Genomic DNA, 12,410 nt, shown 5'->3' with positions numbered 1-12,410 from the left:
AGGACACCCATAGTATTTAATTAGTATTAAATTAACCAATTTAATTGGTTTAATTTAATGGTCTTAAATTAACATTTAATACCCGTTTCTGCTGCGGGCTGGGAGCGTCGTCCCTCTTTTTCCTCCCACTTTACCTTCTCTTCTTCAAACCCAGTGCAGACCCTTTCAGGGGGGTAACTTAACGCACTCGTTTTCACTTCATTTTGCAAAGCCAGGTAAAGCCGAGCCCTGACGCCCGCGAGGGGCTCAGAAACACCCGCCGCGAACTGTAAATACAGGGGGAAAAGCAGCTCCGTGGGCGCTTCGCTGCTGCTCTCCGAGTTCAAAAGATTTTGGGTGAAGGCAGCAAACAGAAACACTTTCCGCACAATGAACCCCCACGTGCGCCTCCTGCCAGAAAGTTGTGTGGGAGAGGTTTTTAATATACTCCTGGCTTCCTATCAATGAGCGTGTGGATTTTAACACCCCCGCAACGCGCGCCAGCCCCAGGCAGGATGCTTCATGCCCCGCTGCCACCAGCCGGCGAGGCGGCTGCCCCTTCCCGGCGGGACCGGATCCCACCAGCCCGGCTCCTTTGCCGGGAAGGGGTCAGGGAGCAGGCGGCCAAGCTGGGGAAGGGGGAACACGGCGGGGTTGGGGACACGCAGGGGGCCAGGCTGAGCCCAGCCACCCCCCGCCAGCGCGGTGGCAGCCCGGGGAGGATGTCCGTCCGTCCGCAGCCCGAGGGGCATCGTCCCCTTGCGCCGTTGCACAACCAGCCCACACGCCAGATGTCCCAGCAGCGAAGCAAAACAAACAAACAACAATTACTGCTCTTGGGTTTCCTCGTTTTGACTCATTACGGTTTAATTTTGGAAACCTGGCTCTCGGTTGCAGCGAGTTTGCTGCTGGGAGAAAACCCGCTCCTGGTTCAGCCAGACTGGCAGCCTCCTGCGCTCAGGGCTGAAGTTTTATTCCCATTTTTGAAAAATTTGGGCAATGCAGTTTTGCCGAAGATCATAAAACTGCAGCAAAAGTTAAGCCAAGCGAAGCAGCCTGCAAAGAGCTTTGGGGGCGAGGGGAACCGGCGGGCACTGGGGACATGGGTGCTGGGGGACCCTTACCTTGCACCGCAGGGTTCCGCACTTGGGATGGCGTGTCGTGGATCTCCAGGGTCCACTCCCCTGCCGCCCGCTCCCCCCAGCAGTGGACGGTCATGAACTCCCAGCCCTTGAACCCCTCGTTGGAGTGGTCAAACACCCTGCAACAGTAATGCCGTGCATCAAGAAGTGTGACTTTGAATGTCTTATTTAATCGAAAAGGTAGACAGGTAATTAAGGATTTTAAGGATCCTTGCCTGCACCCACCCTTGCATGGAGCCCTCCTGCAGCCGAGACCCGAGCATGCCCCCCGCCTTCCCGAAAAACCCAAGCAAATTTGCAGCAACCCCCTAAACGAGGATGCTGCCCAGCCCAGACGCGTGCTCTGACCGCTCTTACCTCCTGGCAAGGAGCTGCGACCTGGTCCCCGCCGGAGAGACGAGGGTGATCTGGAGGTCGCCCCGGCGCGGGTGCGAGATGCTGAGCCGCACCACGACGTGCTCCAGGTAAAGCACGTGCTGGTCGCGGTGCTCGGCGCAGGCGCTGCTGAGGGTGCTGGCGCGCAGCACGTGGTCCGCACGGATGTACCTGCCGGGGACGGGCAGAATATCACGTTGGAGACGGCAGCGCTCCCCGGTTCCCAGCAGCCTGGACGCTCAGTTTTATGTGAACCTGGTCTCCCACTGCTTCACGGCAAAAATTATCTCATCCTCCATTGCAATACAGTGTCCTAGCGCAGGAATTTGCTGAATTGCTCGATGGTAATGAGATGGGTTTGAACTGCCTATAAGATCTATGCCTTATGGGCTGCAAGGGCGCTGCTTTATTATAATTATCAGCGCAGCGTTCCTCTTTGGGTTGTAATTAGTGTCTGTATCAGATAAATAGTTTCATGAACACACTTGGCTCCAAATTTATTCCTGCTTTGCATATGCAAGTCTTTCCGAAGGGATTGCTTCTCTGATGAACGCTCAACTTGCTCTACAGCCAGGCAGTGGTAAACCAGGAGCGTCCATTTGGTCAAATCCCTGATCCCACCCTTTAACTTAGCAGGGACAGACCTACCGAGGATGAGATGTGAACCTAAGCTGGTCTGAACCTGAAGCCAAATTCAAAGAGACCTCAGGCACTGGAAATTTGGGAACCCTTGCAACAAAGCACCATTTTTTGGTTTCTTCCATCAAGACGAGGTGTTTGGTGGAAGAGGGATAAGAGCCCAACCCATCACCATTCATGTAGGACCCAGCAGGCGAGTTGGTTTTGGTCTCCCTAAGCCGTTTCCAAAATGGCAAACAGCACTGTCAGCCCTCAGAAAATCCCTGCTGATCACCCACCTGGGAAGCAAAAGCATGGAAAGGGCAAAAATAAATCACCCTCCATCCAAGCTGATCCCCGTGAGCCCCCGCGGGACCCGCTCCTCACCGAGCTGTAGGCACAGACCCCGGGTGGGCGCTTCTGGGGCAATAAACAGACCTCGGGGTGGACAGTGCGGGTCGCTCTGACCGTAAAATCCATGAACATCACGGGCTTGTCCCAGCCACCCTGACTCCTAATTTCCCTTTGCAAATGACGGGACAGCAGCTGAGCCTTTGCATCGCAAGAGCCGGCTCCATCAAAGCTCCTGCCAGGCGGCCGCGTGCCCCGGGACAGCCGCCTCACCACGCGACACTCACTTGGGCATCCTGTCCAGGCTTCCCACGCAGACGTGCTGGGGAGGAACTGCCTTCCACTTCTTGGCTTCCACCACAATAGCGTCTGCATCCACCAGACCAAAGCCATATAGATGGCTAACTGGAAAGAGAGAAGACTCAGAAATCCACTGCCTTCCAAGCAGGGACCAGTAGCTCCTCCTCAGCTCTTGGCGGAGCATCCTTTGACCATCGGAGAAGGTGTGGAGTTGACCCCATTGGGGTACGAGGTGCTCCGACATGCAGAGCTCATCACCCTGCCCGAGTTACACCCCAAATCCATGTTGGCACCATAGAAAACCCATTGCTGGGAGCAGCCCACCGAAAGGAGCAGCTCAGGAAAGCTTCCACCAAGCAAGGCTTCCAAGCCTCCATCAAGCAAGGCTGCCAAGCCTCCACCAAGCAAGGCTTCCAAGCCTCCATCAAGCAAGGCTTCCAAGCCTCCACCAAGCAAGGCTTCCAAGTCTCCACCAAGCAAGGCTTCCAAGCCTCCACCAAGCAAGGCTTCCAAGTCTCCACCAAGCAAGGCTTCCAAGCCTCCATCAAGCAAGGCTTCCAAGCCTCCACCAAGCAAGGCTTCCAAGCATCTCGCCCCACTGCCCTCTCTTCCCTCCGCTCAACAACCTGATGGTAGGAGCCCCCGAGCCACTTGAGAGCAGCCATCCAGGGTGAACACTCCCACGAGCGAAACTCTGGGGACCTTTATTTTCCCTTTCGTGGCCATTTTTGCCACGCCACCTCCGCCCCCGCGGCCCCTCACCTTTATGCCCCGCGCCGTTGGTCTTCCAGTCGGCCGCTCTCAGGTGCACTGGCCGCGAGGTTTTGACCAGCAGATGCTGGACATCCCTCCAGGTGAGCAGGGGACTGCAACGACACTTGGTTCATGGGATGGCTCTGCTGCCTCCAGTCTTCTCAGCAGCAGCAGGGACCCCCACTGGGTTAAAAAAACTCAAAAAAACTCTTTCCTGCTCCAAAAGAGCATGACTTGATGATTTAAATGCTAACACCCTGCCTGGAGGTTGGCCATCACTTGGGGTGCCCCAGCAGAGGGGGTTGCCCCAGGGAGGGATGCCACATGCCCACAGGCATTGCAGGATTTATTCCTGGCCAAGGGTATTTAGCTCTCGCGCTCCGGGGTGTAACTGGAGGAAGTCAGGAAGGTTTTCCCTATTTTCTTGCAGGAGATCAGGAATGAAGCACATCCCAAGGCAGGGTACCGGGCTTGGCAGCTCGCTGATACACACTGCTGAGCAAACCTTCCCTTTATAGGAATAATGGCAAAAATTGCTGGGAAAAAACCTGGCCTGCTCATTTAACAGAAAAATTAAACCCAAAGTGTTTCCAACCCCCCCCAGGCAGGGTTTGCATGATGTTTGTGCGTTCAGGGTGCTGGGCACTAAGCGCTGTGTGCTTTTGAGCCCCCCACAAGACCCCAGCCAGGGGATATTGCTGAAGAATTTTCCACGCTTTTCTTACATTCAGTTCTTCAGCGTCTCGCACTGGGATTTATATTGCTCTTGAGCAACATTTAAGAACAGAAATTCAATTTATTCCTTCTTGTCATAATGGAGTGTCTGAGCACCAAGCTCTGGTACTTAATGTTGCGTTTTACGCCTCAGCTAAACAATACAAAAATTACATCTAATGCTCTTAATACATTTGTAATGAAAACGGCATCTCTGGAAACGTGCTCACCCGACCTGGGCGCTGGGATTAAACTGGAGGAGAGGGACTGGAGCCAACATGCCACGACCGCTGACCCCGGACGCGAGCACAACGCTGCCCTGGGGCTTATTCGCAGCCTTACTTTTATTTCCACTCCATAAAAATAATAATAATAGTGAGAAGCTCATGAGAAGATGCTCCATGGAGCAACACGGGTATGCCCAAGGGGTGGTCCCCTGTGGGGCTACTCCTGGGCTGGAGGACCATGATGGGACCGGGATGGGACTGGGATGGGACTGGAATGGGACTGGGATGGGGACAAGAGGCAAAGAGCAGCCCTTTTGGACCGGGGAGCGTGGGTCATGCTGCGTGGGTTTTTGACATTATGCAAAAGTAGTCCTTTTCCCCCAGAAATGAAACACGAGCTGAAAACCATCACTTCTACAGACATTTTCCATTTTCCGTGATGTTTTCTGATTTTTTTTCTCCAGGAAATATATATAAAACTCCTGTTGGAGCCGGCTGTCAGCGGTTTCAATACACCAAATGAAAAGCCTGAGTTATCTCATCAACCCCAACTTTTCAACAGATGGCAACAAGTGAAGAATTAGCTCAATAAAACACCTGCAGGAAAATCAGATGCAAAACAACAACGCTGTATCAAACCTTGCCAAAAAGGAGCAATTTAGAATAACTTTGCCCCATTTTGAGTTGCTCCAGAGGAAAAAAAAAACAACACCTTTTTTCTTTCTGGTTTTGCTTGCCAGCTACTAAATTTGGAAACATCCCCCCGCAAGCCGGTGGCGAGGTTACACTTACTTTGCCTCCAAAGCCAAGGCGATGATGCCCGCGACCATGGGGGCGGACACGGAGGTGCCGGTGTGGCCGTCCGTGCAGCGGTGCCGGAGGTCCGTGGTGACCTGCGGAGAGAGGAGCTGCAGCCCCGTGCTGCTGGAGATGCTCCCGCTGTGGGTGCTACCCCAACGAGCACCCCAGGTTTGCTTGGGATGCTGCCAGCGGGGAGCTGAGCCTGCGGGTACCCAAACCTGCTGCTGCTCCCACGTCATCGGGGTGCTCTGAGCCCCGAAAAATGGGCTGCAGATACATTCGGCGCATGAGAAAACACCCCTGCTTACATCTTCCTTTGCTCAAAGGTGCAAAAAATATTTGAAAGGGGGGAAAAAAGGCAATTTTGCTGTGGGTCAGCTGGAGGAAAAGCCGTGGGTGGAGTGGTGTGAGCAGGGCAGGGCTGGCGTGGGTATGCACCCATGGGTGCATGTTGAGCTTTCCTTAAAAGCTCCAGTTCCATGTGTCAGGCAAGAATTTCCATTTGCATGGGGAAAAAAAAGGAAAAAAAAAGCCATTTCCAGCTTTTTCATTTCAGGGCAGAGCGTGATGCTTGGGTACAAAAGCTCGGAGAGAGGAGGTGGGCAAAGAGATGCTCCGTTGGTCACATTTTTAAAAGGCTCCTGGGTTTTGAGTTAATCTGATAATTTTTGGAGAGGGGGATACATGCCACCCAGTTTCTCCCCAAGGTGCCCCTGGAAGCTGCTTTTTTGCCCAGCAATGCTCCAACAGCACTGGGCTGGTATGGCCTCAGCCGTGCAAACGCTCCTTAGTGCCATGAAAATGGCCCCAACGAGGCACTTGGATTCTGGAAATTAATCTTTTAGGGGCCAAACAAATCACTCTTGAATAAAATAAAAAACAACTACTTGTAAAAAAACCATATTTTTTGTCAAAAAACTAATTTGGGTGGAAAACTCCCTCCCAGCTCGGGTGAGGCACCATGCTGGTGGGGGATGTTTTACTGCCCGGGGTTTGGATGATGCACGGGGACGTCGGTAACGAAAGGCTTTGCTGTGACCAGACCACAGCAGCTGTTGGGACAGGGCAAATATAGCCTGGGCGGCAGGGAAAACCAGACTGATCCACACGTGCACGCGCTTTCAGGCAATTCCTGGGCTCTGAAAAGTCTCTGCTCCCCGTTTGGGGTTATCACATCCCTGCCAAACGCCTCCATCCTCCCTCTTTTTTCTCTGTCTCAGGCTAAAAATCCTCAAAATTCCCTTTTTATAAGCACAGGACAGCGAGCAGGCACTTTGGGGGACAGGTAAATATTTGCACGGGTATTTTTGCAAACCTCCAGCCCTTTCACCCATTTACCAGGGAAAACGCCCCATCCCTGAGCTCTTCCCAAGGACCGGAGCAATTTTGGCCCCACCATAAAAAAGCATGAGCAAAACCCACCGCAGGGCTAAGGCCAAAGCCCGGCTTTTACAACCGAGCCATCATCCAGCCCAGCCACGCAGAAAACAGCCAGGGGATGCTGCCCCACTCGACGTTGGGGTAAAACTTACTATTTTCCGCTCATAAAAAGCCCCGCTGCTGTAGGTGGTGGCGAGGGTAGAGGCGCACTCCTCCAGGTACCAGGGCTTGTAGCCGTTCTCGGTGGTGCTGCTGATGGAGATGGTGTAGATGCTGTTGGTGTAGCCGTCACAGGAGCAGTAATCTCCCTCTCTGCCGCCGTTCCCCGACGCCCAGACGAAAATGGACCCCAAGCCCCTGCGGCCCTGCGGGCAGAGAGGGGACGGGGGTGAGAGGAGGCGTTTGATCGGGATAAGCGGCCGTCTCGGTACGGGGAGGAGGGGGCAGCCCTCCCCCGGCGCTGGGATGCCATCAGTAAGTCAGATTTTTGGGTCAGGAGGTAGGGTTTGATTAGGGTGAAAGGATGGGTCCCATCCTGCCCAGCGCTCAGCCCCCTGGATCAGCCCCGGCAAACGCGCCCCTCGGCTCGGCCAGCCCCAGTTTTACAGGCAGTGACTCCCAGCGAGGATGGGAGAGCCTCCGGTGACGGGGGTTTTGGCATCTTCCACGGACTCTCATGGGGTAAAAAAACCTCTCGGGTGCTCAGAGCCCCTGGACCAGGCGGTAAGACCGGCACAGCGCTTCCCGGGGGTGCAGGGATGGCCCCGCCGGAGGAACCGAGAGGAAACCCCCCAAAACCCAAGTCTCCCTTGCCCTGAGCCCGCAAAGCCCCTCACGAACCCACTCAAACCACCAGAAACCTTCCCCCGGTCTCTCTTTTTGGTTTCTTTTATTTGTTTTTTCATTTTTTAATCCCAGCCTTTCCCCGCCCCCCCCGCCCATCGCTTGGCAGGAACATCTGATGGAGCCGTCCCCACCGGGTACAGCTGTGGGAGCCCACCGGGAATTGGGGGGGCGGGAGGGGCACGCCAGCCACCCGGACCTCCCCGGAGCCGGGGGAAAATCCCGCCCGGCAGCGGCGGCCGCGGTGCCAACGAGGGGCCCCTAACGAAGCTCGACGGCGCGGCGGCGAACCACTCCATCCTCCATCCGAACCTCTGCCAGGGCACCCGGGGTGCCTGCACCCCCAGGAACCCCGTGGGGCTTCACAAACAGGGTGCCACAGTCCCAAGGGAGGATTTTTGGTGACCCAAGGGGATTTGGGGCAGGAAATGAAGTGGCTGGTTCGCTTCCCTGCCCCGGCAGGCAGGGCTCTCCGGGGAGGCCTTGGCAGGCGATGGAAGCGCACGGCGGCGGAGCAGCCCCATCCTCCCCGCGGCTACTCCTGCCACGGAAAGATTTCGGCGCTAGCCTGGGCAGATCTGGTGTTTATCTCCCTCCCACTGCTCTGCGGCGGCTTCCTCCACAAAAAATAACAATAATAATAATAATAATAAAAAAGCAGCTTTGCTCCGGAGGAGTTCACTGGGATTTATTGTGGGTTTTAAGCGCTGGGGGGAGAGGGATGGTTTATTACCTGTCTCACCCTCCTCCCGGGGCAGAGCCCTCTGAGCTGACCCTGCCGCTGGATGCGCAGCCTAAGTCAGGCTCTTCCCTAACTTTATGAAAGTTTTCATTATCTGGGCTGCCCCCCAGCCAAACCGGGCGGGTATTTCCCTAGCGAAGAGCAATAGAGCTGTTTGGAGCTCTGCAAGAAAAAGTGCAATTGCAAAGGGAATTATTGCCCTGTCCTGCATCACGGAGAGCTCGACCCAGCTCGCCAGCCCACCAAGCCCGCTGCTGGCATCTCCAGTCCCGCTTTCCAGGGTTTCCCGGCTCTCCGAGGCGGCAGCAGCCCTGCCCACGTGCTCGGCGCAGGCAGCGACCATCCGGCTCTCCAACACTAAAATCCACCCGTCTCCAAGGACCTGCTGCTTGCAACCCAGGCTTTCCTAAATCACTAATCCGAGGAATAAAACCAGGCGCCGATTGCCGAAGGCGTGCAGAGACGTAGCAATGATTTTGATCGGGATAAATAGACGGGGAGCCCAGACCTCCCTTGCATCCCGCACCCCGAGCGTCACAACCATGGGTGCTGAGAAAGGCTGCTCGGTCCGGGTCCAAACCCGCGTTCCCGGGATGTCGGCAGGGTTGCGCCGGAGGAAAGCAGGTTCGGAGCCAGCACGGTTGCACGAGGACACGAACAGGCACATAAATGACACTCCAGCAATGCACATCTAACACCTGACAGCGTTTCCCGGTGGAATGAGAGCTCACCGCGTATCGCAACTCCCTCGGATTGGAAAAAACCACTTTCCCTTTGCTCTCAAACAAGCAACTACCAAGATTTCCACAGGCAGACCCCAAACACCCAACTTCTTTATTCGCCATCCTCCTAAGCCAATACCACCCCGGCAAGGGGCTCCTGGCCTCTATAAAACCCGGATCCCGGCATCATTTAAACCAGGGAATCCCTCCCTGGCCAAGGCTGGGGATGAGCCGGCTCACCCCAGCAGCGCATCGCTCGGATGCGGGATGCACAGCATCTCCCTGGGGCTTGGGTGTTTGCCCAACGGCACTCCATGAGAGCCCAGGATAAATATCCCCTCGTTAGCTCAGGAACTAATAAGGTGTGGCTGGAGGAGCGAGAAACAAGATGATAAATTCCCCCAGCGCAGTCCTATCGCTAATAGATAAAGGTTATTTTAATGTTTCCATTAAAAACTCAATTTTAAGGATTTATGACTCGGTTACAGCTGTTTGCTTGGGCTAAAGGTGGCGGCTAACTATCCGCTTGCGGTGTTCCTCGTTATTTAAGGAGAAGAAGTCGGCAATTAAGAGCTGCGCGCGCGGGATAGCGGGTGCCGCAAACACGGGTGGCAGTGGGGGGATTTGATGTCCCCTGGGAGACAGAAGCAAGCATCCCGAAACAGCCGTACCCTGCTGCCGCCCATTTGCTTCCGCATGGAAAAATAAGGTCTAAAAAGCAGCTTGTTCCCCTGTATTTACACGGCGTGAACTCCCCGGCGCTTCAATGGATTCCTCGGCAGGCTCACCGCCCCGGCAGGAAATCAAGTAAATAGTGGGAAAAACACTCCACCCTATTTTTAGATAACAGGCAGGCTGCGTCGCCCCAGCCCGCGGCCGCCTCGCATCCCGGCCCGCTGCAAGAAGAGGCAGCGGAGGCAGGAGAGGAGGCAGGGAGCGAAGCGGGGAGGTTTCAAAGCCCAGGTCGGGGCAGCCTGGGGCTGCCGGTGGCAAAACCCCAACCCCAAAGTTGCCGAAGCACCCGGGGGACACCCGCTGCGCGGCCCCGAGCCGCTGCGACACTTACCCACGGCGCCCGCCGAGCTGCCAGGAAAGGTCTTTTTCCCCGGTGCTTTTAGCCAATATCGGGCATTTTTAAAAAGTGTCCAATATGAGAAAGGGAGCGGGAAGGCCAGGGCATCCCCAGCGGGGATTGACAGCTGTCAATCACACGTGATGCCGGCTGAGCCCCTCTCGCTGGAGAACTTCAGGGACAATAATCTGAATTTTTCCTGCACCCCCGCAGCCGGATCCTGTGGCGGCACCCACGTCCCCCCCCCCAGCCATGACGCAGCAGCTTGTTCTGGGTGGAAAAGCAGGGAAATGCTTAATGTGATGGAGACCCTCGGGAGAGGATACCGGGGGCCAGGGGAGGGTGAAGGAGGGGGAATGGAGATGCCAGGGGGGTGGCCGCATCCCTCCACGCCAGCAGCCAGGGGGACATTTTGAGGTGCAAAGTCAACCCCCCCAAGAACCGCTTTGGGTTTCTCAGCCCGGCAGAGCTTTGCAACTCAACCTGGGGCCTGCCTGCTCTGCCGGGGCTCTGCCCGGTGCCCGGCGCTGCCGGATGCTCCCGCCGGGGCCGGCCGTGCCGAGGGGTCCCGCTGGGGCCACGCCATCGCCGGGCACCTCCCGCCGTCACCGCCCTCAGCCGCAAAATCCACCGGAGCTCTTAGGGACGCCGGGGAAAACTAGGAAAAATTAGAGATGATTCGCCCCCTCCCCACCCCAGCCCTAACGTTGGCATCGCCTCGGGGGGCCGAGCCGCCCGTCCCCACGCCGGACCCCGAGCCGGCCGCGGTCCCGGCACGCGTTCCCCACGGGGCAGGAGGAGGAGGGCGAGCGCGTCTGGGCGCTGCGGGATCCACACCTTTTTAATGCCATGCTCAAAAGCCTGTTTGGCCAATAGACCAGGTCCATCAACTGTCTTCCCATCATCATCTGGCCCCCAGCTCGCGCTGTAAATGTCAATGTAATCGGGTCTGATGCCAAGCGACTTCGCTTCAACAACATCTGTTACATCGCCATCTAACATACGAATGCCTAAAAGCACAAAAACATCAGACATTAGGGCTTAATGGCTTGGATGAAAGTGCGAGGATTGCAATCAAAGGGCTTTGTTAACGACGGCGGAAACCGCACGGCTCAGGCGCGCCTGGAATAGCTTCAACCCGCGGCCCCGCGCGCTAACGAGCCCTGCAGCGGGAAGATGGGGAGCTATTTTGGAAAGTTTTCTGTGTTGCTGGCTTCACGGCAAGTGATGGGGGGGGGTTAAAATTCGCTTCCCCTCCATCGGTGGCGATCGGGCAGCGGGAGCAGTGCTGCACTCCCCAGCGGCAAAATCCCGCTGCTAAAACCTTTTTCCTCCCATTTTAGTTAATTAACTAACTCATTTCTCCACCTGGCAGATATCGGTGTTTCCTGAATGCTCATGGCCCCCTGGCTTCGGGTACGCCCGCGGGATGAAACCTCTCCCCACGCATGGGGACGACTGTGACCGTCCCCGAACTCCATCGCTGCCCGGCTGATGCCAGCAGTGCCCAGGAAGGGGAGAAGCCCCAGGAGAAGCCCCAGGAGAAGCCCCAGGCTGCAGTTTGCATGGCCGAAATCAGTCAGGACCCCAACCCGTAGCGGGACGATGCTGCGCCTGGGATAACCTCACTTCCAGCCGGGAATGCCGGCAGGTGCCGGCCGGGGTGGTTTGCAGGCAGAGCCCACCAGCCACGGCAAGACCGTCTGGGGGCCTGCAGCACATCCCCAGCCCCAACTGCTGCAGTACGAGGGTTACAACCCCCTCTGCTCCGCTCCCATCACCCTTTCCCTGCTGGACTGCCCCCTCCGCATGGCGGGCAGAGGGTGCCTGGCACCCCAAAGGGCTGCCCAGAAAGAGCCCCTGCAGGAAAGGAGGTGCTGGAAATTTTAACATCGTATTTTGCCAGCCAGGAAGAGTCCAGTTTATAAAGATGCGTTTCCCTTTCCACATGTATTTTTTCTTAAAGCAAACAAATGCAGGCAGATGTCATTACAGCTGCAGCTGCGCTCTGGACACCAGTCAACTCAAATATCTCTTTTTGACGCTGTCCCCTACCAGCCAAAAACAAGCTTAGAAATATAAAATGAGGAGCAGAGTAGTTCCCAAAAACTTCCTCTTTTTGTCATGTTAACAAGAAAACATGAGGAGAAGGGGCGAAAAGCTGAGCCCGGTGTCTGAGCCACACTCGGCTGCGGTGCAGCAAGCAAAACCAGCCGAGGGATGGTTTTTTGTGCTTGCTAAATGTGGGCACGTTCATCAGCGAGCCCAAAGTCAGCCCAAAGTTAGCTCGAAGTCAGATCAAAGTCAACCCAAAACAGTCCAAAGCCAACCTAAAGCCAGCTTAGAGTCAGCCCAGAGTCAGCTCAAAACAACCCAAAGTCAACCCAAAGC

The 12,410-nt window shown here is 55.9% G+C and overlaps 1 protein-coding gene across 1 annotated transcript in view; it reads right to left on the bottom strand.

Moving 5' to 3' along the window:
• Nucleotides 1-12,410, bottom strand: part of PCSK6 (proprotein convertase subtilisin/kexin type 6) — a 37,108-nt gene that overhangs the window by 9,168 nt on the left and 15,530 nt on the right. Inside the window, exons 7-13 of the mRNA XM_075159814.1 lie at nt 10,857-11,029; nt 6,793-7,005; nt 5,252-5,352; nt 3,528-3,631; nt 2,753-2,870; nt 1,479-1,667; nt 1,104-1,240 (exon numbers count right to left, since the gene is read on the bottom strand). Of these exons, the coding sequence (XP_075015915.1) occupies nt 1,104-1,240; nt 1,479-1,667; nt 2,753-2,870; nt 3,528-3,631; nt 5,252-5,352; nt 6,793-7,005; nt 10,857-11,029 (1,035 nt within the window). The remainder of the gene's footprint in view (nt 1-1,103; nt 1,241-1,478; nt 1,668-2,752; nt 2,871-3,527; nt 3,632-5,251; nt 5,353-6,792; nt 7,006-10,856; nt 11,030-12,410) is intronic.

The sequence above is a fragment of the Calonectris borealis genome, chromosome 11, assembly GCF_964195595.1.
Source record: "Calonectris borealis chromosome 11, bCalBor7.hap1.2, whole genome shotgun sequence".
Taxonomy (NCBI): Eukaryota; Metazoa; Chordata; class Aves; order Procellariiformes; family Procellariidae; genus Calonectris; species Calonectris borealis.
The sequence above is the reverse complement of the archived record's forward strand: the minus strand, read 5'-3'. Positions and strand labels throughout refer to the sequence as shown.